Source organism: Limulus polyphemus, unplaced genomic scaffold (genome assembly GCF_000517525.1).
Source record: "Limulus polyphemus unplaced genomic scaffold, Limulus_polyphemus-2.1.2 Scaffold2188, whole genome shotgun sequence".
NCBI lineage: Eukaryota > Metazoa > Arthropoda > Merostomata > Xiphosura > Limulidae > Limulus > Limulus polyphemus.
This window is the reverse complement of record NW_013667798.1, coordinates 44,710-72,685: the sequence shown is the minus strand read 5'-3', so window position 1 is coordinate 72,685 and position 27,976 is coordinate 44,710. Positions and strand designations below refer to the sequence as shown.

Below are 27,976 nucleotides of genomic sequence, written 5' to 3'. Positions count from 1 at the left end.
ACATTTCGAGAGCAGATAAGATGTACAGGTAGGATTTAGTTTAGATGAAAAAAAAAAGCGTTAAATTTATAACATTAACAGAGAAGGTCTGAGAAATAGTGGTTTGGTGTCAACGCTATTAGTTTTCTCTGAGTTCTGTTTAAGAAATTGAACTGAAGTTTGAAACATCAGTTTTGTAATTTTCTATGCAGTGAAACTGAATAATTCTAGTAAACCTTTAGTTTTTGTTGCACGAGTGTTTGCCTATAAATTATAACTTAAGTTTAGTTAACTTTAGTATAACTTTACTTGTAGAATACAGGTTTATGAATTATACAGCAGATTTAAATGCAATTTGGGGAATGAATAATTTTAATGAAGTACATGACGTTGATAGGCTTTCTGATCCTTTTGATTTATCTCGTCTCCCTCAACAAGTTGAAAACTGATCACTAAACCCAGACCTAATAAGGCTTTCCAGAGTAAAAAACTGGAACATTTTTTTTCACATACCGAGTGACACTGGAAGCTGGAACAGCCACGAAACAGTTTAAATTACAGTAACTTACTTTTACCATTTGATAAATCATATGTTTATTACATCACATTTTGAAAACATAGACAAAAAAAATATTAAAAATAAAAGCTTACCTGGTTAAAAAAATAAATTAAAAACGCCCAAGTTGTTTGGAACCTATTCAAAAGAAAAAAGTTAATTATTTTTTGCCACTGGGTAAGGATTCAAATCCCAATTCCAGTGAAAACAGCAGAGAAAAAGGGAACACTACCATTTCATTTTTATTCAGTTGATTTTCAAAGTAAAATTTAAAGGGTTTGTGTATAATGACAAACCACACATATTGCAGTTTGTTTTATAGTGACACAACTTTATTAATCTATTGGAGAATTAAAACTGGCTCAATTGGAGACATGCCTGACCAAATGTAGGAGAAAAGTCACAATTTGAAAATTTACGTTTATAACTTTTAAGTTCGTTGAAGTTAAATTTTTCAATTAATCCACTCATTCACATGATGATTACCCTCATATATGCCAGAAAAGTGCACTTGACTGTATTATACATAAATACATTTGTGAAGTTAACAGACTGTATGTAGAGTGCTGTTTGATCAAAAAGCATGACACTATGAATCTTAATGAACAAATGCATAGATTAGATGATGTGTTAATAAATTCAGTATATAATGCATGAAATGTGAAAGGACCCATCTAGTATCATAATCCCGACTAATTTCATGTGAGGTCAGATTAGGCACCATGTACCTCAGGTCAGATGTAAAGCCAAGTTCTTCAGGTAGTGGTATGCCAGGCGAGTAGCCTTTTTCTTCATTTACTTTATCTATCTATATATATATATATATATATAAATCTTTGTACAACAGTTATGCAAGTTGTGTTACTAATGTGTGTGTCATGTACTTTTCATATAATGTTACATATGCATCATGCTATTATTTCAATAAATAACTAACTTAAAAATGTTTTTTGTTATATTACTTTACATTGTATTTGGGTATTAAAAAATTGTGCCTCATTTTTTCTGTGACTTTATTTCCAGCCAATGCCTGACCTTTATAAATCCTAAATTTATTAGTCTTAGCCTATTCCTACTCAGAACTGAAAGTCAAAGGAAACACTTGATGCCATAATCCTACAAGTTTCATTAATAAATTTGAATGCTTCATTCTAAAGACAGAGAACAACAAAGAAATCTTAGCCTATCATCAATAAATGTCCATGCATCCCCTGAATCATCCTAGTATCCCTCTGAGCCCTCTCTAATAGATCAATATTCTTCTAAGATAAGGAAATCAAAACATTACACAGTATTCCAAATAGGGCCTAATTAATGATTTGTATAGAAAGAAAGATAACTACTTCTTTTGAGCTGAAGTTGTTAAATTGCCCTAAAATTAGGGATGTTGCTAGCTGTGGAAAAGATTTGGGACTTGCACCCAAAACAATAGCTACTTCTCAAAATAATTAAAACATGATTATAATGTAATATAGTTTATGTAAAACCTTGAAATATATTTGGGTAATTAGCTCAGTGCCCAAGATTTGAACATTACCTCAATAGTTTGAGTGACTTCCATTATGACAAGATCTATTTTCTTCAGACATGCTGTTGAGTAGGTTCTCATCTATATTAAGTGTGAGATGTAAAGATTGTTTGCCAAATATTTGTCCAACTTATTAATTAATCCAAGCCATTCTGTAATACCTCAATATCCTCAGTACAGTTAACAATAGATAAGTGTAAGAATTTAACTTTACAAATTATTAATATACTAATTATGCCCTTATAAGTATCATTTTATGTAAAGTAGAAAAAGAAAGGCCAAAGCAATGACCTATGAGGCACTGCAATAGTAACTAGGGTTGGGTTCAACTGGGATATATTAATAACAACCTTTTGATTTGTCCCATACAACCAACTTACAATCCAGTTGAGAAGTACATTTTTTTCTCCAACTTCTACTCATGTGAATTTTTTAACTAATTTTTTGTATGACACCTTATCAAAAGCTTTTACAAAATCTAATTGTACACCCATCCCCATTGTCCAGATAGCATGTAGTATTCTCAAAAGAAAAAGTTAATAAGACAAGTTTTCTCTTTTTGTGAATCAGTGTTTTCTTTTAGTTATAATGCTGTATTTTGCTAAATGTTTATGTAAACTTCTTTTATCAGGCTATAATTTTTCCAATTACAGAAGTAAGACTAACTGACCTGTAATTTTTGAATCTAGGTAATAAAGACAATAGGAAAAAATGTCAATCAGAAAAAAAAAAGACAATTACAAAAACAGGTAAAAAAGTCAAAAAGTATTTTGCTTCTCCTTATAGGCTTCCCATTTTTTGTTCAACATTTGTTATTAAATCCTACTGTTCTGTTTATCCTTTCTTGCAATTTATTTTCTCTGGATAGCTATATTTACCTGTTTGTGTAATTTTCTTTGTCTGTTTTCTTTTGTCTTTTTTTCTATGTCCTTTTTTCCAATCATCTTTTTTACCCTTGTATTTATTACCACCACTGGTAATTTCCAGAGCAGCTCTTATCATTTCCTTTAAAAATATGAGCAATATTTGGAAATATCAAATGTTCAGACCCTGACTGATATCTGTTGACCTATCAAAAATGCAAGAAAATGTCTCAAAAATCTGATCTTTGACCTATTTTTAACACCCTGTAAAAAACTTTGTTTAACCCTGATGCTTTGTCTATTTTTAATCTTTCAGTGTTTTTACAAGGATTCCTTTGTAACTGGTCCATTCATATCATCAGATGTCCATCTGCCTATATACAGCCCTTCTGTTGAACTCTCCCAACTTTGTTGCATTTACCTCATTTAAAGGCAAGCTGTTTCAAGTAATTAATATCTATGTGATCTACTAACCATAAAGCAAGATGATTGTACCTTCATATAGTCAAGAATTATGGCTATATACATCAAAAGTCAGGATTAAAATCATCTCATTTGAACCAGTGTCAGATCAAAAGTTCAACAAACAATGTTCAATAATTTCATGACTAATCTTCTAAACAAAAATTTATGTGGACAGGACCTACTTTATATAATACAACTCAGAGTATTAGTAATTGAATGTGCCCTTCCTTCTACTACAAAAATGTTTTTCTCCTAAGGTCTAATGAATATCCAATTCACATAACATCTATAGAATAGTGCACATACTGCTACATTAGCCATATTTGTGATAAAGCTGGCCCTTGCAATGAATTTATTAGTCATTAAGTACAGCCATTTTACCTACTTGGGTGTTCTTCCAAATTGTCTGATTACCTAAAATTGGGCTCGAGAGCTAATGGAAGTGAGGGTAAAACTCCGGTCCAAGCCTTGTATTGGTAGCTGAAATGAAGCCACTTTATTTACAAGTAGTGACTAAAGGCTTCTAACCCAGAAGGTTTTGTGGGCTTTTCACACTTCACAATTTAATTTGTGTTGGAATGCAAATGGAGTATGATTTGAATAAGTAAAAGTCAGGTTGATTTCACAAATATATCCAGGATTATATTTGTGTAATCAACACAAAAACTCAATACCCATACACAGGACAGGTGAAGTGAAGAAAAAGTGTCATTGGACATTATTCTGCTCTTCACATTATATAGCCACACAATAGCACATGTTGATCAAAGTGTAGATTGAACTGGGCCTTCCTTAATTAAACAATTTTTGGAATACTACATTAATTTATTACTAGATGTGTCTAATTATCTCTGTACTTTTTTGTTTATATGTTGTTTGCTGAGGCCTCAGACTTTCTCTAAACTATGCAAGCACTGCTGTAAGGTAACAACACTCACTTAAGGCAATGAGAAAAATACAGAAGATTCAAGTAACTTGGCATCCACAGTACTACAATAATTGAACCATACATACAATGCACGACTCTTACCTTAGTTATGCAACCAAACATGTCATAACTATTGCCTTTAAAATGATTAACTTTTAACACCCTTGTTATGAAAACTAAACAATTTTGATGACTGGATTGCATTGTTCCTGGGTGGTACATAAAAGCAAAATTGCACCTGTACACACACACACACACACACACACACACACATCTGTTTCAATGCCACACATTAATTAATGTATACTGGAGTATTGGATGTTAGTGTTCAACAGGAAGCAAGTTATGCTACATCTGTGTTTTTAAGTGTGTGTATGACCCCTTTAAATATAAATAATTCTTCCTATCATGGTCATTCATCCACATCATATTTCTCATTCTCAACTTCAAAATATGTGCTTATACACAATGCCCAATGTATTAGATATACAAAGGGCAACAACAAAATTATTTTAACCATAATACCTGTATCTCCATGGCTTCCTGTTACCATCTGTGACACACAAAAATGCATTATATGAAATAAAAGAAAATTCAACCAAAATTCTGGAAATTAATACAGATTCTGTTAAATCAACTTCTCATGCTTTGTTAAGAGTGCACAATTTTGTATAATGATGCAAGACAAGGTTACATCAACACACACACACCCAAGTGTGCTAATTTGCTTAGGAAGCTTCTACAGGTAAACACCCACTAAGAATCAACCCAAAACCCATGGTTTGGAAAGCAAGGATTGTAAAGTTCTCTCAGCATGTTGGTTTATCAGTCATTGTCAACAGTCCAAACCAATTGTCTGCTTCTATTAGAATATCTTCTGACCACATCATTTATCCTAACTGCATATCTGTAATCATATATGATCTATCAGCAGAAATGGCTGTACAACACAACCATATAGAGTAAACAAGGCATCAGCCCAACATCTTGCTACCAAATATCACTTGATAGCTTAGAAAGTAAAGATTGGAACACCATTTCAGCTGTTGATATATCAACCAACCAACTGTTATAAATTGTGCAATGACTGAGAAGATATAACTCATCATAATGATGGCATCTTACCTCGAAACTCTACCCATTAGATTGAAAAGTAAGGAATGACACCTGTCAATCATTGATTTTTAGTTAACTGACCATCCTAACTGCTGGTAAAACAGTCAAACTTGGTCACAATAAATACACAGTAAGATTCTTGGAACTCATCAAAGCAAACTGACTGTTCCTCTACTGATGTTTCCTCATCCAACTCCTCCCAAGCAATCTGATTTGTACCACCAACCTCTTTCTAATCAAAGCTGAGTTAAGATTATATAATACAGTACTTATCACTAGAGCTAACCTGCCAATCCACCTATAATTCTTGGAACATCCTGTCCTCAAGAGGTGCATTAGTAATAGAGAGTTTAAGTATTTTGATGTGTTCAGTGCATTTATGCACATCACATGACCAGTATCAGCTATAGGTTTAGATTACGTTGTTGGAACAATCACCAAAAGGATAGTATAAATGAAAATACTTACGTTTCTGCAAAGTTGATATAAAATATTTTGGGTTAGTACTCTTCTTCAGGCAAGTTGCTAATTTGTATTTGACAGAATTGCAATGTTCATTTTTCACTGTGAGTTATAATCCCCCTTTTTGGACTGTCAATGGACAAGATACAAACCATTCCACCCAGAACTGAGTTGATTATGTGTTGCCATAAGTTCAAAAGCCAAATGCAGTCTTCAGGTTCAAATATTTTATTTCAATACTTTGTTGCTATATTATCTCTTTCACTACATAGCAAACTTACCTATTTACTTTGCATAAATTCATGTTTATCAACTGTTGCAGAATGCAGCCATTCCTTCTATTCCAGTGGACACTGCAGTTTGTCTGTAGTGTGCAGAGGACTGTAATTCTTGTTTAAACATCAGGAGATTCAGAGAATATACAGTGATGTGGTAGATCACCATAAGATAAAGTAGGTTCTCATTCCAGAATTTGCAAACGTGCTTAACAGTTTATAATACAGTAAATTGTACATTTTCACCACATTCAACACTTGACAGAACTGGCTTTGACCTTGGCATATTGATATTTGTGAATCTCTCCAGATGTTGTGAAACATCTATTGTTCAACTAACACATCAGTGATGGACTGTGCTAAAATGTTAACCAACAATAAATTTTGTCCTACGTGGTGATGTAATTGACAAAGATTGGTACTTACTGATTACCTATCTCAATTTCAGGTGGAGGACCAACTATATCTTAAGCATTTCCATCAAAGAGGATCCTTCAATTCTCTCTCTAAGCTTATTTCCTTTAATGACATGTTTGTCCTCTGGGCAGTGTCATGTCTGCTTCATCATTCAGTGTCTTTATGTATATGCAGCTGCATAATTACATTATAAAATGATGTGAAACACTCCCTGTTGTTTTTTCAGTTTTTTACATAATGAAAAGCTTGAATTATCTTGTGCCTTAGAGGTTGGGAGATCATTAGATGGCTTGCAAGTTCAATACCACACATTGGTGGTCTTTCTCAGAATGGGTTACAATGGCGGATGACCATTTCCACTGAAGTTGGTAAATCCAAATGTCTATAATTACAGACTAGCTCAGATCAACAGTATTAGTCAGACAGAAAACTATTTCAAAAACTGCATCCTGCTTTTTGTGTTTCAGTTCTATCACTACATCAGATGGTGGCAATGCTCATGTCTACTTTGTCACCATTACCAATAATGAAGTTTGTGCTAATTACCTGAAATGATGGCTTCTTTCATACGCAGCAAAATTGAGTAGGGTCTTGGTAGCTCCAGTATTCATTAGAATATCATCCTTACATCCATGCATCATTATTGGAATGTACCATGTGATTCCAAGTCCATGGTTCTCTGAACCACCTATCATAACATTAGGCACAAACTTACTGTTGCACCCACCCTTACTGGTGACCAGATCCAGTAGTTGAAAATAGTCAGAGCAACTGCAGTTATAGCTTGCTGTTGATCCTTTTGAATCTGTTTCAGCACTAGTCATAATGATACACTCTACAGTTCTTTTATGCAACAGAATACTGATAAACTTATAACCAGGTAAACTACATTTGAAGCAGAGAATCCTTCCCTCATGTTCCTGGTGTCTTTGGGAGCCAAACTACTACTAATGAGGTGGTGCAGTCGTGGTAAATGGACCTAAAAGTCAATATCTCCTCTGAAGCTATGGTATCTGCACTATAACACCTTGTAGCATCAGTTGCAGTAAAGCTGTTGGTCAATGCTTTTGCTGAGACTTGGGGCATCAAGAACCCTGAAAGTTCCCTCAGACCGACTTTGCAGGATATATATGTAGAAAAGTAAACTTGAATTTGATCATCTTGAAATTTCATCCTCATCATCGTCACTAAAAACACTTGTTTAACACTTTAAGCCATGTTCCCTCTTTCACACAACTGTTAAGTACATATATATATCTTTTTCCTAGTTATAGAATTAGATTGAAGGATATATAGCATGATCCTACCAAGATTAAGATTTCAGACTAACCCAGCCAATTTCCCTAAAGTTTACCTCTTATTTGTAAACTATTTCTGTTGCACTGTAACTCAGCAGTGTCATCATTCCAATCAAGTGGCCATTTAATAGAACAGTGTCCTGAGAAAAATCTCAGATAATACATTCATAATATTTATTTGACCAATACTTGGTAATTCCAATGGCATATATATACATACATACAATGCTAACTACCACTGAAGCTTATAATATCCTTGACACTTTTTGCAGTTAATATAAGCTTAAAACCCACAGGTCAAATTTGATGTTTTGAGAGACTTCCACAATCCATCTTAGCGATAACAAAACTTTCTTAACTGTGGTTCATTTCAATGAAGCTCACCTCCCTCCATTTACAAACATTTTATATCCATGTGAGCTAGGTATTTTTACACATTCTACTTCTTCCATGATTATACATTTTTTTTCTAGTAGCAACATAATTTATCTGCTTGAACATGCAGATATTTCTGTCTGTGTTACTAACTTAATCATATGGCTTAATGAAATACCATTAAGAATATTTTTCTCTTCTATTTTAAGGATACTAACCAAAATGCTCAACATTTTTCCCTGTGTCAACAATATCACTTGTTAAGTTTCAACTCATTTGTAAAAAATTAGCCTTTCTTCTCCGTTATTAGCATTTTTTTAGAAGGGTTTTGAACCCTTCTAAAGTAACACTTGTAATTTTCATTTGACTAAGACTCAATATTACCAATGGCATGTACATGCACAGTATTAACTACTATGTATGGTTACAGTTTTACAGCTAATATTACTATGAAACCAATTAAGCTTTCGTTTCTCTTTCAGTAGGACTAACTAGTCTATTTCATATCCACTAAAATCTATGACATTTCAGAAATTTTCTCTCATCCATACATAAACATAAGTTTAAACAGTTATTAATAAAAGTAATTCAGTACTTCTCCAAACATTTTTTCTACTTAACCCCATTGTTAAACATATGTACCTTATCTTTAAAATCTGTCCAAATTAAACCAGTTTACTAGCTAATATGTACATATTCTTGGTAATTCCACATTAAAGTCTCACACATTGAATTTTATTGTTGTTACCTAACCTGTAGAAAAAATAATAGCTGTTTCTAATCTTATAGTGTCAGAGTAGTTCTTTGTGTCTGGTTGAATTATTGTACAACCTATCTACCATTCACTGAAATCATTAGTGTGAAGAAGAATTACAAACAGTATTCCTTACTCAATTCTTACTACTCAACTCACCAACAGATTGATTAGTGATATTGTATGCTGAATGAATAGCTGACTCTTGTTGTTCTTGTTCCTTATAATTGTTTACTTGGTATTTTTGATATGACTAGTATAAAATGTGCATACTCCATTGCAGGGTTCAAAGGTCCCCTCATGATTCACAGAGGCCTCAATGTACTGGTCAAGCTCCTCCATTATTCCCAATTACTTCTATAGCTATCACAACAGAGGTTCGTACCCAAAAACAAACCCTGTTAGAACATCTGCCCATGGTACCTCAGCATGTTTGTCACATTTGGTCCTGGTAGCTTATGAATGAGGTATGAATACATTTTTAAACTTGGCACCCCCAGGATTCTTTGGGGACCATAAACACAAAATCCAATGACAGATTTAGGTTAAGCAACCCAGAGAACCTACTGTCATGCCTAGGTGCATATTTTCTCTCCTTGTTATCCCAAAAGCTGCCCTAAGAGAGGTCCATGACCAAAAAAACCATTAGGACACTTGGCCGTGATACTTGTGCACAAGTGCAAAGTCTGTTCTCACTGACTTAGTTAGGTAGGAACACTGTTTCAAAAATATAAATAGTGTCCTAGGATCCAAAGGGGGGCCCAGAAATAAAAACTCTCATGCCTGAAAATCTACTCCTAGATTGCATCATGCCTGGGCAACTTTCTGGGGGCATTTTAGGCCCCTTTAGTAGGGAGGTTATGCCACATAGTTAAGGACTCCCTGGGGTCATCCTAAGTCCATCTGCCAAGTTGAAGGAGTTTGAATAAACGAAGTAAAAAATTCAACACAACATGAATTAATATAGGATAGAATAGTCAATGAGCATTCAATGGTATATATTTTTGACTATTAAAAATGTAAAGTGACATTGTTATAGATGCTAAGATAAACATTGTGTCTAATCTTTAACCCTTTCACTGCAGCTAGGTCATATATTTCCCAACGCTCCCACCCTTCACACTGCGACAAATGTTTCCTATTGTTATTCAAAATTGCCGTGCATAAAATATGGGAGTAAAATGAGTTGGAAAGTATTTATTGGCATCACACCTAATGGTTTCCTTCAATGTTTTCCACTCGGCCCATCAGTAACCAACAAGATGCCTCAGCAGAATGTACAACAACTGCATGCCGACCATGCTTGCATTGCTAGAGCAGCAAGTAGTAACTGTAATTACTATATAAGTATGCTTGATGTGCTTGACTCGGTTAGCTTAGAAGATAATGAAAGTGGGTCAAGTGGTGTTCAAGTGCGTGATGATGAAGAGGCAATGAGACAAGAGGATGCTAGCTGTCCATCTAATGATGATAGACAAGATGATGAACCTGGACCCAGCAGCGGAAGGCGTTAACCACATTGACAATGAGAAACATTTGTTCCAGTTGCAGTGTGAGGAGGTGGGAGCACTGGGAAATATAAGTCCCAGCCGCAGTGAATGGGTTAAAATTGTTATGTTACATATTTTAGTACATTTTGTTTTTTATTGTTGTTTTTTTCAGAAACTGCTCTTGTCTTTAAAATCATTGAAGAAGATTAGAAGACACTGTCTGTCTGTGGTGTTATTCTTGAAATATGTCAAGCATCAGATTTGGTTTACTGTCTCGCAAACTAGCAAATGCCAATCATACGTGGAATACCATAAGACCATTAGTAACAACAACAGCAAGAATTAACATAAAGACATTTTATTTGGGTAGCTTAACCCATGCTCATTGTTTTAAAGCAAGTTACATAAACTTCAAAGTCTTGAACAACGATATATTACAAGGAGTACACACTGCTAACTTTTGTTCTCATGGTCATGTTGAAGACCTTGGAAGTCGAATTCGACAAAACTACCACAAGGAATGTGAAGAAGCTGTCAATAAACAGATAAATTTGGAGCTCCAAGCTTCTCATACATACCTATCAATGGTGTGTATAAATATTTTAAGTAAAAAAGATTTATTCCTTTGTAGTTGTTCTACTAAAAATGCATATATAATTAAAAACTAGAAGCTTTATTTATTTATTTATTTTTTTTATTTAAGGTATTTTGTCAATTTTTGCATACCAGTATGTACATGTCTGCTGGGTAATTTTTTCCAAATAGACATGGGCAGCGGTTTAATCCAGCTGAAAAAAAAGAGGCTCTAAATGATTTATTGAAGTTATTTAAATTAAATATAATCAGAGGTAAGAGAAGCTCCATTTAGTTGAGATGGATATGATTAACTATTAAATAAAGATGCATGTACTAATTACAAACATGGCTATAGGTTCTAGTAGGAGAATTTGTAAATTGAGTTTTTTGATATTGCTAATTTAAGTATAATCGACATATCTGAAGTTTGGCTAAATGATAGCAATAGAGGGTCATACTTTTGCATTGTCTCATAGTTACTGGCTTTCACTATTGTGCACTAATTACTGAAATTATAGCTATTGGGCTATTCTTTTATGCTTATTTTTACCAGTGTTATCTTAACTTTCTATAATACATTTTTTTTTACTGCTTTGTTCTTCTAGTACATGTGGCTCATTGTTGGTGGACAAGACTTCATATATTTAAATTCATATTTTTGCCCACATTCTTTATCAGATCCACTGATATTTCATTTGGAATCATACTCAGCTTATACATAATTTATGACAAGCCACTGTCTTTTATTAAATAAAATGTTTTCCTTCCTTTGCTAGTCTTCTCCAGTGCTGAAATTGTGTAATATAATTAGTATAGATAAGAGTATTTTAAAATGTGGCTTCACTTGAATAATTTAAATCTATTACACGACTACAGATGGTTAATTTCATTGCACAAGAACAATCTGGCAAATATAAGCTGTAATGCTACATATGGCATGTCTAACACATACACTTGGTTCTCAGAAATTCCTGACTATTCAGCTTATGTATGTGGAGGATGTGCTGTCTTCCTATAGATAGAGAGGTGTAGTCTAATGATGATTACATCATAGTGTTGTATTTGAAGAAACAAATATACACAAGTAAAATATTTAATTTCGGCCTGTCTTAGGTTGTTATCACTGTTTTTGGAGCGATTTCAAACAAGCACAACAAGATATAATTCAGTAATGATTATCTGTTTGACTGGATATATATTTTTTGGTATATTTAGTGCATGAAAGTTATAAATCTGTAATTGTCTTGTGTGTAAATTTTCAATTTTTGTTACTATTTTTTCAGATTTTTGAAATGCATAATTTTTAACTCAAATGTGTTAGTATTTCACTTGAATTTTTTAACTTGTGCCTAACACTGTTTTTTTGTAGGCTGTATGATTTTAGAGGAGTGATGTGCATGTGATGAACCCTAAAATTTTTTTCAAGTAATATCTTAGCTATACTATAGCTATTAGCTATTTTTCTGGCTATTTCCCAAACACAGATCTAATTGTTTTTTTAATATCTATTTCCTCCCTCTTTCTAATAGTCAACATTTATGTTGTCTGCAAGTTGACATAATTACTAATGAATGTACCAAGCTCAGCAGTATTGGTCCTCTGCATTTCCTATATCTGAGTCCATATTCAACCAAATATTTCTTGCAATACAGGATTTTAACATACTGCTGTTTGTTGTCATATGCTTATCACTTTTTTTTTCTTTTTATAATTCAGCTATTTTCAGCCCTTTTTAGTTTCTCAGTGTTTTAGAGTTTTATTTTACAGAATTGGACACTTATTTCCATCCATTCAAGTAAAAACTTTTCTTTCTTTTTGTTTTATTTAAGATTCTTTTATGGCTGTACACCAGTCTCACCTAATGGTGCAGAAATGTTTGTAATTCAAAAGACTCTATAGGAGCTTTTCTTTCATATTGAGTTAATACTTTGACTTCTCTCAGCAAGATTTGATGAACTTCAAAGAAATTCAAAAGCTTTATCTCATGATTGAAAATGCAACAAACAGTAAGAGTTACATTTACTGGATGAAGTAACACTGATCAAAATATTTTGAAGTAAAATACTTCAAAATAAATATAACTTTTATTGGTATTAACTAATTTACCTCTTGATAGTCATTCTTCCTTCTATGTTTGTGAAAAAAGAATTGAATGATTTTTTATTGCACTTAATTTTGTTACTCATTTTACACTAAAATAATTGTTACTTAACTTCGGTAAATTTTTGTATTGGTCGTAGGAGTCAAGCATAGACCCCTCCCTAAATATCTTCATAATGAATAACCTTATGTTTGCAAATCATGTGATTTTCATTCATTTCAAATAATACTCTTGATCTAACACCTCACTCAATGCATGCTGCTGCTTGTTTCCTGTTTTCAGATCAAGGTTAACCATTTCTTGACTACTGGGTTTTTACTTGCATCTGTTGACCTAATGCTTTTTCCTACCCAAGCCCTAAACCTGGTCTTTGTAAAACTAATTACAGTTATGAGACATCAATGAATCAACCTAGTATTAATACAACAAATATTTTTTTCTTGAGAATGTTTTTTTTTTAACTTTGAACAGATTGAATATTTTAGATATTTTACATTTCTTCTTTGTATTGTTGTAGGGCTAATGCCCACATATTGCCCCTGCTATCCAATTCCATGGTGGGCAGCAGTGCTGCACCTCTGATCACATCAGTTTCAACTTTGAATTGAGAGATTATCATATTTTGGAGAAGGGACCTAGAGTTGCAAAAAGACAATTTTTAAATGCACAAGAATAAGTTTGGTTGCCTGAAAATTGATATTTACTCTCTCATTATAACATGTTTCCACATCTCATTATTGTACTAAAAAATATATTTCTATGAGAAGCTCTTACTAAGCTTCAGATTAGCCATGACATTAAACAGTGCTTTGTTAGACCAGATTTTGGTACTTGTGGTGGGCACAGCACAGACATTCCATTTTGTATTTTTGTGTTTAATAATAAATAAACCAAACTTTTTAAATTTTTTTTACCGACATACATGTAAAGGTTAATTGTAGTTTACTTTTAGCCTCGTGATTAAATGTTGGATTTCGGTAAATCCTGGTAAATGACTTATTAATTCTGCAAAAAATTTATACTATTTTTTCATACTTTTCTGTTTAACATATTTAGATTGTAATTTAAAATCATAATGTCTGAAAGGTAGAGGATTATAATACACTTGTTTGCACTTACCCATATCTGCTGATGTGTAATTAGTTTTTTAAACATGTATAATACATTTGATATGATGCTTTATATCCAGTAGCCTATCTAGTAGATTGTATGTATGTACTGTAATAAACATTTTATATATATTGTATTCATAATCAGTACCAATGACAGTTGGAAATCCAGTTTTTTGTATACTCCAATTAATTTTACATTTCATCATGTTGTGTTTGCATTTACTGATGTTATAGTTCTATTTCTTATATTTTATGATTGGTCTAAGATATGAAATATGTTTTATGCTTATTCTTGTTTTTAATTTTAACAACCACAGATTGGTTGAAGTTATTTATGGAAAAATATTGTTTCTTCAATATTGTTATAAAAAACATTCCTCTTTAAAAATGTCCATGCTTATGTGGAGATTTTAGCTAATAATTACATGTATGGTAGAAATAACATGTTTGAAATTAACAATTGTTTTGAAAAAATAAATTCAAGTAGATTCTAACTGTTCTCATAACAATCATACCCTTCTCCCAGCCCTGAGAAATACACAGACAAAACATGACCTTGTACTTTGGTTTGGCAGGAAATACCAATGACTTATATTGAATTTTCCCTGTATAAGTGTAACACATGTCACTGCTTTATATCAGAGGTTGTTTAAAGATAAGCCAAATTAAGGACAGGATAATGGAATCAATAAAATCAACTAAAATGTTTGTATTCTGATAAATATCCAGAATAATAACCAATAGCTATGGTAGTGATATGTCTGTATTCTGATAAATATCCAGGATAATAACCAATAGCTATGGTAGTGATATGCCTGTATTTTGATGAATATCCAGGATAATAACCAATAGATATATTAGTGATATATCTATATTCTGATAAATATCCAGGATAATAACCAATAGCTATGGTAGTGATATATCTATATTCTGATAAATATCCAGGATAATAACCAATAGCTATGGTAGTGATATGTCTGTATCCTAGTAAATATCCAGGATAATAACCAAAAGCTATGGTAGTGATATGTCTGTATTCTGATAAATATCCAGGATAATAACCAATAGGTATGGTAGTGATATGTCTTTGAATTTTTTTTTTTAGATTAAATTTACATCCTATTTAAATCAAAAGAATAAAATGTTTATCCCCAGTCAAAAGGATATATATATATATATTATTATTGTACTTAGCATGTATATTGATCTAATGATTTCCCAGGCCTACTATTTTGATCGTGATGATGTTGCATTAAAAGGATTCTACAACTACTTCAAAAAGTTGAGCAGTGAGGAGCGAAACCATGCTGAAAGTTTGATGAAGTATCAGAATAAAAGAGGAGGACAAATAATACTGAAAGATATTAAGGTTTGTTTTCTTAGTATTTTAGTGAAAGAAAAGCATAATATACATGTCTTATATGTGCAAATGTACTGTTGGTGTATTCTATGCATAGCATGCAGGCATGCTAGGTATTTTATTCCCCCTCTATTTAACTCTAAAGGTCACCTAATAATTTTCAATATTCTCATGCATAAAAGTGTATGTAGTTTTGAAATTATTACATTCATCAAGGAAGTGGCTAAGTTCCTTTTGCCCAGTTACCTATTTTTCTGGTCATTCCTGGATGGTATCACATGTACTTTCTCATGGGAAAGATTGCTATAAAGTAGAACATGTTATATATATATATATATGTGTGGTGGTTTCAGTTGTCTTTTACTCACCATACTCAATCTCTGTTTATATAGATATTTGAAAATAGGTAGCATTGATGCTGTTAATGTATTATTTTGAATTAGTCGATAGACAAACTGATTAAAATACTGAAAAGTAAATAAACACGAAGCCTAATCTATCACTTGATTCGCCATTTCTCACTGAGTTATACCAGTATCATATCTATTTTTTTTAAACAATGATGTTTTTTACTTGGGGTTACATATCATTTGTTGCTTTACTGTTGGAATGACCAACAGTGGCATAGGTAGCACACACATCTATAGAAGACAGACGTTTCAGAGTTGTGTATATAATACCAGGTTTTCCCAGGCTGGAACGGTTCTTCACAGAAGTATCTGAAAGCTCCGGTATAGGTACCATCCTTCATTTACACAGTCGTAGTTTTGATTGTTTTTTGTTTTTTTGAATATCTATTGTTTTCAGTGTGCTTTACATTGTGTTCAGTCTCTTTCTTTTTCACAATTAAGCCAAAACAAGAGAATTCAGTTTAACTCTACAAAAGATTTTCTGAATCTGATAAGGAAAGAGTTCATCAGAAGTAACATATTTCAACCCAATTTTTTTTTTGCATTTTATAAGCTGTCTATGTGACAATTATATGTGCATGTCAGTGTAATTGAGTCAAGATTATGATTAATGCTTTAAAATATTAACATCTTAGTCCAATTTAATTTTGTATTTATATATCAAGATTTGATTGTTAGTTTGCACAAAGAACTATTATAAACTGAATTCTTTTGTTTCCATACCTTTCCACTAACAAATCGTATATTATCAAACAGATTATTTGTGTAAAAGATGAGCTGTAGAGAAAGGGGTCTTCTTCATTATGCATGTACAAGAGAATTTTTTTTATCTCTAAATATTTTTTATTGAGTTCTGGATATATTTGAGATGCATAAAATACTTTACCAAACACTTTTGAAATATGAAACTAATAGTAAATTTTGCAAGGAACGTATATGTGACTGATTTGAGTTATGGAAGGGATATAAGTCTGCATATGGCTGCATGATACAGCTTGAATTTTGAAAGACATGCATATCTTTTTGAACTACATAGAAGAAAGCATGATACAACTTGAAGTATGAAACGTGTGTCTCTTTTAGAACTAAAACACAAACCACGTGATATAGCTTCAAGTATGAAACACATGCATCTTTTTGAACTGTACAGAAGACAAGATGATACAACTTGAAATGGCATGTCACGTGGCTCTTTTTGAATGTTCGTAATAATCACATGTATTAAGCATGTTATACAAACCTTAATTAGCTTTGATTTACACCATATGATTCTGGTTAAAAGGAATAGCAAGTTATGTTGGTCATTTTACATTACCAAACAGACACTGATTTTTACTTGCAACATAAAATATTTTATGTTATCACTGTGAAACACTATATAATTGTACTTGATAGGAATAGCAATATATGTTGGTCATTTTACATTACCAAACAGATTGCCATGATTTTTATTTGCAGCATAAAATATTTTGTAAGTGAAAGTCCACTATTATAATTGGTTATCGATTAACTGTGGTGTAATACCCTACGAAAGCTGTATTATGTAATGTGAAATGTATACTTTATTATATTAAATACCTAATAAAAGCTACAGTTAAACTAAAGACATCTTTAATCAGCAAATGCTGTTTATCCAGGAAAAACAAGTTTCCAACTTCAAAATGTTAAGTTTTCTACTAAAAAAAACAATGACATGTTTACCTAAAGTCTGTAATAGAAAGCTTCATCTAACAACATTAATGTAAATTTTATAAATTTTCTGTTTACCGTGTATGGATTATGCATGTTTTAATCTGACAAATTAACTGTGTTCTGCTTTTAAAATGAATCTTTTTAGCACTCATTAAAAGAATGTTACATTTTATGAATTTAAGTTTTGATCAAACTTAAACTTGATCTGCTTTGTGAGAAGGTGAAACATCAGACTTTTGGAGTAATTTCATTTCTTTCATGTTCTGTTAATTAGAATTTTCTTATTATTATTAAGAGCTGGATATAAGAGAGCAGCCTTAGAAAAAATACAGTTATGGCATTGTTTCTTGATGATCCTTCTACTTTTCAATGTTGTAAGTAGGTGTTGCAAAATTTAATCCAAAATTAAAGTGTAGCACAAGTGCATTAGATGATACAAGTATATTAGCACTGTGAGACTCTTTATGACCCTACTGTCTTTTTAAATTTGAGAAAGACTGGATAATTTTACTTTGTGTAAAGCATGTTATACATGTTTTTTTTTTAAGTAAAAATAACCCATGTAGCTTTTTATTTAAATTTTGAACATGTCTTTGAAGTCATTCTGGACATTGAAATAGGTTTTAGAGGTTTATTTGATTTGTAGAGTATTGCATGTGGTTGTGTATGAACTGTGGCAGACGACATGATGCTTAAAGAGTATGTCATGTGTGGTATTTGAAACATATCTTGGGAGTCATTTTGAACATTGAAGTAGGCTTTAGGGGTTTAGTCTATGGAGCATTGTAGTATATGTGGTTCTTTAATGATGTTGAAGAGCATGTCAAGGGGTATTTGAATTGTGGAGTACCATACATAGTTTAATTTTATACTAAGTATTTGATATGAGAAACGCTGACACAATTTTAAGAATTTCGGTTTTTATCGTAGATTTCCATATAACAGTTAAATGAGAAAGTGTTTTGAAGAAGTTGATAGTAAATGAGTTGTTGTGAATAGTTTGATGGAGTTAAAAGAAATGAGAGTTGAACTGTTAAGTATAAATCGAAATGATTAATTTTAAATAAAGAACATTCTGTATAACTTCGCAGCTTAAGAGCATTGGAATGAAACAAATATATTTCATCATAAAAATACTAAAAACTGGGTTTTGAGACTTGTGGTGGGCACAGCACATAAAACCTGTTGTATAACTTTGCACTTAAGAATAAACAAATTTGTCATAAAAATTTAAAAAGTAGACCAAGTTGAACAGTTTTTTTACTAGTAGCCCACATATTTGTTTTTAAGATAACTGTATTTCATCATAATAAATAGGCTATTATGAGGTCAAATAGGTAAAGCATGATAACATGTACATGAAACATGAAATGAGAAGCCAAACCATTAAATAGGCTCCATTATTTTAGCTATTCAACTACAGATGTTGGATAATTTGGTAAAACAAGTGTAAATTAAAAATTGCACATGATTTAAATTTGTTAAATGCTGTATAATGTAAGTAAAAAGCTGTAGTCAGTAAAAGTTTTGACATGTTATTCATGTAATATACTTACAATATTTCCAAAGTAAAACTTTTACAGCTGTCCAGATTGATGAGATAAACTTTTACTGTATGTTCTTTTATATTATTCAAAATCAATGAGTCTATTTTGTAAAAATTGCAGTCATCATACATACCATTATACAAAATATATAATGTATCTTAATAATTAGAGCATTGTAGTGTAGAATGTCTTAAGTTGGTGAACCATAATCCATTAGATAAAAGGCATGTTGTCACAACTTGAGCATTGTAGTGTAGAATGTCTTAAGTTGGTGAACCATAATCCATTAGATAAAAGGCATGTTGTCACAACTTGAGCATAACAGTGTAGAATGTCTTAAGTTGGTGAACCATAATCCATTAGATAAAAGGCATGTTGTCACAACTTGAGCATAACAGTGTAGAATGTCTTAAGTTGGTGAACCATAATCCATTAGATAAAAGGCATGTTGTCACAACTTGAGCATTACAGTGTAGAATGTATTAAGTTGGTGAACCATAATCCATTAGATAAAAGGCATGTTGTCACAACTTGAGCATTACAGTGCAGAATGTCTTAAGTTGGTGAACCATAATCCATTAGATAAAAGGCATGTTGTCACAACTTGAGCATTACAGTGTAGAATATATTAAGTTGGTGAACCATAATCCATTAGATAAAAGGCATGTTGTCACAACTTGAGCATTACAGTGTAGAATGTCTTAAGTTGGTGTACCATAATTCATTAGGTAATAGGTGACATTAGGTTACCACATTTTTGTACTGAAAAACTGGGACTTTTTGTTTTCCACACAGAGTGGTACTATAACAACTATGAAACAGTTTAAATTACAATAACACATTTTTACCATTTTCTAAGCTACCTGATGTTTGTTGCATCAAATTTTAAAACCCTAGACAAACAAAATTTGTTAAAAGCTTTCTTATTTACAATGAATAAAAACAAATTTAAATTGTTTTTAACCTACTCAAAAAGAAAAATATTGCTTTTTCATTTTCATGACTGGGTAAGTCTTCAAATTTCAATTCCTGTCCAGTGACAGATTAGGTTAAAAAATGTAGCAGAGAGGAATGGAACATTATATCATGTGATCTGTCTTTGTCAATTGATTCTCAAAGTAAAATTTAAAGAAGCCATATATAATGGCTATTCATACATATCAAACTCACATTTAGGCACAGAAAAAGTGGGACAGTTTAATATGTAACACTTTTATTGTTTCTGATTGAGGCAAAAAATGCTACAAATTGGGATGATGCCAGTTTTCCTGGGATATCTGGTAATCTTAATAATATCACAACTAGAGCATTATGGTGTAAATTGATGAACCATAATCAATTAGATATTAGTCATGATGTCACATCATGACTAAGATGGATACTAATTTTGAAGACATCCTTCTGTACTTGTTCAGTATGTATTTCCAGGAATAATATGCATAAAAGCATTTCAATTATGTGTACTTCTTTCTTGTGTATTTCGTGAGTTTCCAATAAGGTTTATCACTCACGCTAGAGCTTATTTAGCTGTTTGGGTTGCAACACACTGTGTCTCAGTTGAAGGGTGATTTATATTGGTATTTACAGAATATTGTCAGTTAACAATAAATATACTTAGTATTCCGAAAATTGTTTAATCTCAAAGTCAAAGTTCAAGGGAGGTCCAGTTCATGGTACAATATGTTTGATTATCAGTTAAGTCTTAATGTGTGTGTTGTTTATGTAGTCAAAATGTGGTTCAGTAGTAGGTGAAAGGTTTAATATCATATTGAGACTGGTAGTACTTTAGTTACAGTGTATATATATCAATGTCATTGTGATATTATATATATCAATGTCACAATGAGATTGATAGTGTTTTAATCACTCTATACATATGTACGATATGGGTTTCAATTTAAATGAATGCTTCTTATAGCCATTACTGATGAACCTTGTAGTTCAGTACCAAGCTTGCGATGCAATATCAAATGTTATTTATCACTGTAACTCAAGCATTATTTTGTTACTGATGTGTATCATGAAGTATCCGTTACTTATACTAATGGAGAAAATTCCTGTATTCTGTTACGGAGAAGAAAGTTACTCTGTTAATCATTTTGTGATTCACTCTTGAGCCTCAAAACCTTAGAAAGAAAAGTCAGAGTTTATAAAATTTATTCCAATTTGGAAAGTCATGGAAAATGAGCTCTAGGGATTTCAGAATTGAAATTATAGAAAATGGCTTGCTTTAAGTCAATCTTGGAAAGATCCTGAAATTTCAGTTTCATTAAAAAATTCCCCGTGAAGTGATTGGGTTAATTTGAAAAAATTAAACAAATAAATCCTTGTTGTGAATTTTGTGCCTCCCAAGACGGTTGCAGTTTCTTTTAGTTGGCATGTTTGATAAGCACTAATTACTGGAAGTTTGAGTATGGGTCCTGGAAGGAGACCTGGAACTTTCTTTTGTAAAGTCTATGAATCCTGTGTGAGCTATAGGATGTGCTACACTTTCAAGTTTCTCTCTGTGCAGTTATGTTAGCTTTAACTGAGTTAACTCTGAGCTAATTGGAGTTTAGTTGCAGAAAGAAATGTTCATAATTATACTTAGCTATTTTAGTTTTCTAGATAAGACATGATATCCCAGTCTTTGTTTATGCTTTTTAATTCCTGTATGAAACTAGCAGCCTGCAATATTTCTACATGGAGAAATCAAAATTTTAATGCTGGGTCATGTTATAATATAGAGCATATATTTTTTTCATTTTTGTTATGAAGCATACAGCTTAATACTTCATAAAGTTTAAAATGTATCATGCATGTTTATACCTGCGAGGTAGACAGCATAATTCTATACCTGGCCTCTTTGTGCTTGCTATATGGCTTATTTTGAACTATGAAGTATGTGCTACTTGTTGTGTGAAATGCAGTTGATATGACCTCCTGGTTTTTATACTTGATGCACGAAGTATCTCAGTGTAACTACTTGAACTATGGTGCAAACCAAGTGATTAAAAAGAAGAGCTTGAGATGTGACCTTAGGTGAACTTTAGAAGACTGTTTTATTTACTAAAGATGTGACTAAATAATGTGTCTTAAATTATCCAAAGGGCTACATGGCTCATTTTTACTGCTGTGGTTTATTTGTTGAGTAAGCTGTGTGAGAATTTTCAATAGTTCCTTGTTAGACATCTATTTTGTAATTAGAGGTAGCTATTTCATTGTCTTATAAATACTGATATTTTCATTATATCAGGGTCCAGTAAAAAACAACTGGCTCGGTGGATTGGAGGCAATGGAGGCAGCTCTAGAAATGGAAAAGTCTGTTAATCAGTCTTTGCTAGAGTTGCACACTTTAGCCGATAGCCATGGAGATGTACAGGTAAGAAGTTGTTTTTAGTTCTTTATTGAAGAAGGTCCCAAATCTCAGGAACATAGAAGATATGAGCACTGACATTAATTGAACACAAAACGTATTGTTACGTCTCTGTTCATTTGTTAATTTCCCATAAAAATTCTTTCCGAGAAACTTCAGTGATACAGGTCCTTTCTTAACTAAAACTAGTTTATTATTTCTCGTTACAAACTTTGTAATACACTTAATCTCCACAGTCACATTAACTTAAACACACACTATAATTCACAATGATTCACGCACTTTACTTACGGTCAATACCACTCACTTGACTCAATTATCTGTCTCTATCTTTCTATCTGCAATCATTCTCTCCGCTTTATTTACCGGGCTTATATATTAAAATAGAGGGTGTCTGGCAAACACTCGAGCCTTCATGATCCCTCTAGAAACTCATCACGTGTTACCAGCATCACTTGACTTCTGCTGTCGTAACAGTATATTGAATGACTGTTACATATTTATAATCATGTATATGTGCATTGAAAGTACAAGTTGTAAAAGCTTATAATTCATTTTATGCATTTCATCTCCTTTGTTTTTTATAATTATGTGTGAAGAGTGTGTGTATGTTTTAACATATCAAAATATTTTCTAATCTATATATAAATGGTTTTGTTATTTTGCTGGCAGAACATGCATAGCAGTTTGTGTTCGTTATACTGTTACAACCATCTTTCACACTATAAAACAATCTTGTGTTGGAATAAAATATTTCAGAATGCAAAATATAGCTCACAAAAATTATCAGTGCTAAATGTAATATTGCTTCCTGATTATGACCAAGTCACATGATTAGTTTTGGTATTGTATTACTTCTAAACTTTTATTCATTATGGAAATAAGTTAGTAAAATTTTCTACTCCCGGTAACTTTTACTTGCATCTATCACCATGTGACCTTTTATTTTGACCCCTGATTATTGTACCAAGCTTTCTCTGCGTGACTTTTCATCTTGTGACATATCCTGAATATGTCTTATTTTCAGATTGCACAAACTTATGAGATATCCCTCTACCAGTCATCAGTGCTAGATTAAACATAGCTCACAATATTTCCCTCTACTAGTGACTTAAACAATCAAACATTATGATATGTGTGCAGCTCTTTAAAGATAGAAAATTAGTAGGAAAAAAAAAGAGAATTAATAATGCTAAAATGGAGCTTATTTCTATCTAGTGGGTTGTGGTATATTCAGATCAAGCTGATTATTCTTAGAACAATGGGACAGGTCCACTGAATAACAAGAGATTGAGCAAAATATCTATCACAGAGTAGTTCTAAATACCTCTGACTGAGTATGTGGAAAAGAAATAGAGAGACAGGACACAATGTAACATACAAAGGAGCAATCTTTTTTAAAATTATGAATATAAACACAGTATGTATACTTGCTTAGGGCACTGGACAGTAGCTTTAACTGGATAGTAAGCTGTTTTCTCTCAAAACTACCATTGGAGATTGTATACCAGACTTTAAATTTAACATTACTTATTGACTAGGGCTAACCACGCAACTGGTCATTCTAATTTAAACTTAAAGGAGGTCATAATCTCAAGGCAACAGTTAACCTTCCATTGGGAGATACTTCTGTCAACATCCTTACACAACATACAGCATTAAAATCATACCACCCATCGATAAACCACTTGTTACCTTAAGAGACTGACAAAAAATAAAGGTGGTTAGAAGGAAATAAACTTAACTTTATTGACCAAATGTTATGCGAAAGCTGCACATACCAGAATAACTAACTCTTTAAAGAAAGTACTGTTACGACAGCGGAAGTCACGTGATGCTGATGAGTTTCTCGAACGATCAGGGAAGTCCGAGTGTGTTCAAGATGCCCTCTTCGTTAGTATATAAGCCTAACAGAGAAAGCCAGTGGGGGAATAAAGTGTGTGTTTTGCACTCACCGAGAGCGAAGTTATCAAAATTGTGAATCGTTGTGATTTATAGCGTGTATTATAAAAGTTGTTAGGTTTAAAGTGACGAGAAGCGTACTGATTGTAGAACTACTGTGTACTAAAAGTTTGTATCGAGGAAGAATAAACTTGTTTAATCAAGAAAAGACTTGTATTGCTGAAGATCCTCAGAAAGAATTTCTACTGGAAACAAACAAACAAGCAGATACATAACAATACTATACTGGAATATGAAGGTTGAAAAATGCATGGTATGCTTGTATACCACAGGGTTAAACCAAATCACATGTCAAACATCACAATTTGTATATGTATTTTCTTCACAAACAGATTTTTAAAATCTAATTTCAGTTTCAAACTCTGTCTACATTTCCAACTGTGTAAAGAAATATATAGTCACAACAGAAAAGATTCATATCAAGTATTTTAATATTTAATAGTCATAAATAATGGTAACAGGAAAGTTAACCAGCTAAATCATCATTGCATCCTAATCACTCTAAAGTTTTGTTTTATGTCACAGTTAGAACAATACATTAAATTAGCTACATTATCACTAGGTTAGTTGTTTGTTCTGACCTGTATAGGTAGCTTGCTGTGATCAGAAGTTATCGCTAGTTTAACTATAGTTTTGCAACTTTATGAAGTATAAATCTACAGTATAATAATTTGTATAATATATTGTTTTAATTACAATTTTTAGTAATCTGTATTTTTTATACTGTATTCAAATGATTTTGTAGCCTCATAGTTACAGTACATGTCACACGTCAGGTCATACTCTATCTGATATCCATGAATATTGACAATATTCTTGTAGTGTAGTTTCCATTGTAAAGGGTTCTGGACTAAGGCTTTCTTGTCAAAAACACAACATTACTCACTTATTGTTTTCCTTAAACAAACTAGTATATAAAGATAATGGATTCTCAGTGCCTGTTTCATCTGTCCATTCACAAAGAAATCCATAGACACTGTGTCTGGTAATTTGACCAGTATGTCATTCCCCAGCTGCGTGAGGTATGTGACAGTTGAACAGAAAATATGACTATTAACCTTATCTTAGTGAACCACGATTCTGTTGCCATCTTTCCAGACAAAGATCTTTCTTGGTTATGTTGTCTGGAACATGTACTCTTGGATTCTCTCTTGTTACAAAGTGTCTTACTTTGCTTACCATAGCAGGGATATTACTTGTTGTGTTGTCTTTTTGGATTGTCCTTGTGCCAAATTTGACCCATATTCTTTTGTTTTTTAATGCTATTGAGTTCAAAGGAAATTCTTGTCTTGCAAATTCTAAATCACCAATCTGAACACATTTTTATTATATCATTGTATGAATATTTTGCATCAAAATGGGCTATTTCTGATGGCATCACACTAATTACAAAATGACAATGTCTAAATGTAGTTCTGATACATTCTATTCCATTGTTATTGTATATTGGATGTGGTTATCATGTGACTTGCTGATATGGATATTCAAAATTGTTTTAATATAACTTACTCAAACCTCTGTGTACTGCATAAATCAGGGTTACTTCAAAAACTTGAACAGTAACAGCTAATCTTGAAACCGTGTTGTAATCTACTAATTCTCAAGCATTTACTACAGTTTTTGTGGGACTTCCTGATGCAACTAATGAGATTTAGTTAGTTTAAATTTTATACTAGAACTGCTTAATTGTTTTATCAAAACATTTAGTATGTTTTCTGTTTCATTCTAGTCTTAATTTCAGTAATATTTATTTACAAAAAACTTTCCTTAACCATCTTTGTAAATATAATAATTTATCAATAAACAGGTAGACTTCCAATTTTAAATACAAAAACTGTAAAAAGATACAAAACTGTTTAACTTTTTTTCGTATTTATTTGTAATGTCCCAAATCATTTTTGGATAGTTTTTCTATTATTTTATTTATTTGTTCCAGACACATCAGCATTTTCTTGTACAGATGTTGTCTTCAACTACCAGTAAAACTTTTTTGTCTTAAAAGAAATGGTAATCTTCTTTAGGGTTAAAAACCAATAAAATATTTTTTGTAATACATTTACCCTTTCAATGTGGCTGGGACGTATATTTTTCAGTGCTCTCACACTGCAACTGGAACAAATGTTTCCCATTGTCATTTAAAATTTCTGTGCATAATGTATGGTAGTAAAATGAGTTAAAGTATTTATTGGCATCCCACCTAATTTCAATAAATGGTTTCCCTCAATGTTTTTCACTCAGCCCTTCAGTAACCAACAATATGCCTAAGTACAATGTACAACAACTGCGTGAAGACCATGCCTGCATTGCTAGATGGCAAGTAGTAACCCTAATTACTATGTAAATATGCTTGATATGCCTGACTCAGATAGCTTAGAAGATAGTGAAAGTGAGTCAAGTGGTGTTCAAATGTGTGATGATGAAGAGTCAATGAGACAAGAGGATGCTAGCTCTCCATCTAGTGATAATAGTCAAAATGATGAACCTGGACCCAGCAGAGGAAGGTGTAAACAGTGTCGACAATGGGAAATATACGTCCCAGCTGCAGTGTGAGGGGGTGGGAGCACTGGGAAATATACGTCCCAGCTGCAGTGAACAGGTTAAGTGAATTAACTTTTTGCTGTACTCTGAGTATCTATGTGAAACAAGTAGTTAGTGATAACTTTATATCTGATTTAAGATATTAAGTTTTACAAAATAGAGTGATATATGTTTGTATTCTAAGAATTCTATTCTCACAACAGTTATGTGACTACTTGGGCAGCTATCTTCATGAGCAAGTTGATAGTATTATGGAAATCTCAAAACATATCACCAACCTGAAACGTGTGGGAATTGGTCTTGGAAAATATCTACATGACAAGCATGGCTTGCACACCAATAGTAATGAATAAGATTGTTCATCCAGCTTTTAGCTATATAAATTGATATTCAAATTTTAGTTGCTTTGTGGTTATAATTAAAGTTTATCTTTGTTTCTAAAACGACCATTAAGAATACAAGTGTTAACAAGTGATCTGACTTTTGTAAAATCTCAAACTAGTAGAACTTATTTTTGTGTGTAGATATAGATAATAATATACAGAATTAGCACATACCATAGAACTGTGATGTTCCATCATAGGCAACTCGAGTAATGTATTTTATAATGGTGTGTTAGAACTTGGCATGATATAATAACGTTACTAAGAAATAATGTGTTCTTTCATTTTTCATCTTTGTTGAACGTGCAGAATTTACAGTAAGCAATATGATAGTAGCTAATTTCATATTGTGGATAAAGACTTCCTATGTTCCTGTTTAAAAAGTACTTACAAACTGTTAATAGTTTCTGAAATAAGATAATAGTAAAAATGTT

The 27,976-nt window shown here is 32.2% G+C and overlaps 1 protein-coding gene across 6 annotated transcripts; it reads left to right on the top strand.

The window, feature by feature from the left end:
• Window positions 1-27,976, top strand: LOC106466216 (soma ferritin-like). 6 transcript variants are annotated; one of them, XM_022394176.1, is made up of 6 exons: window positions 6-28; window positions 3,243-3,358; window positions 10,679-11,093; window positions 15,518-15,664; window positions 22,540-22,665; window positions 27,363-27,976. In XM_022394176.1, exons 3-6 carry the CDS (start codon window positions 10,752-10,754, stop codon window positions 27,510-27,512), a joined length of 765 nt encoding a protein of 254 aa, XP_022249884.1. In that variant the 5' UTR covers window positions 6-28; window positions 3,243-3,358; window positions 10,679-10,751; the 3' UTR covers window positions 27,513-27,976. The 6 variants fall into 6 exon arrangements, with proteins under 6 accessions (XP_013781917.1, XP_022249884.1, XP_022249885.1 ...); XM_022394177.1 differs by lacking the exon at window positions 6-28 and adding an exon at window positions 73-1,294; XM_022394175.1 differs by lacking the exon at window positions 6-28 and adding an exon at window positions 73-1,300.

What these genes read in the sequence shown, in the direction of transcription:
- LOC106466216 (XM_013926463.2), top strand. Translation starts at nt 10,752, where the DNA reads ATGTCAAGCATCAGATTTGGTTTACTGTCTCGCAAACTAGCAAATGCC. An exon ending in TAATACTGAAAGATATTAAG is followed by an intron (nt 15,665 to 22,539) that starts GTTTGTTTTCTT and finishes TCATTATATCAG; the next exon opens with GGTCCAGTAAAAAACAACTG. An exon ending in ATAGCCATGGAGATGTACAG is followed by an intron (nt 22,666 to 27,362) that starts GTAAGAAGTTGT and finishes TTCTCACAACAG; the next exon opens with TTATGTGACTACTTGGGCAG.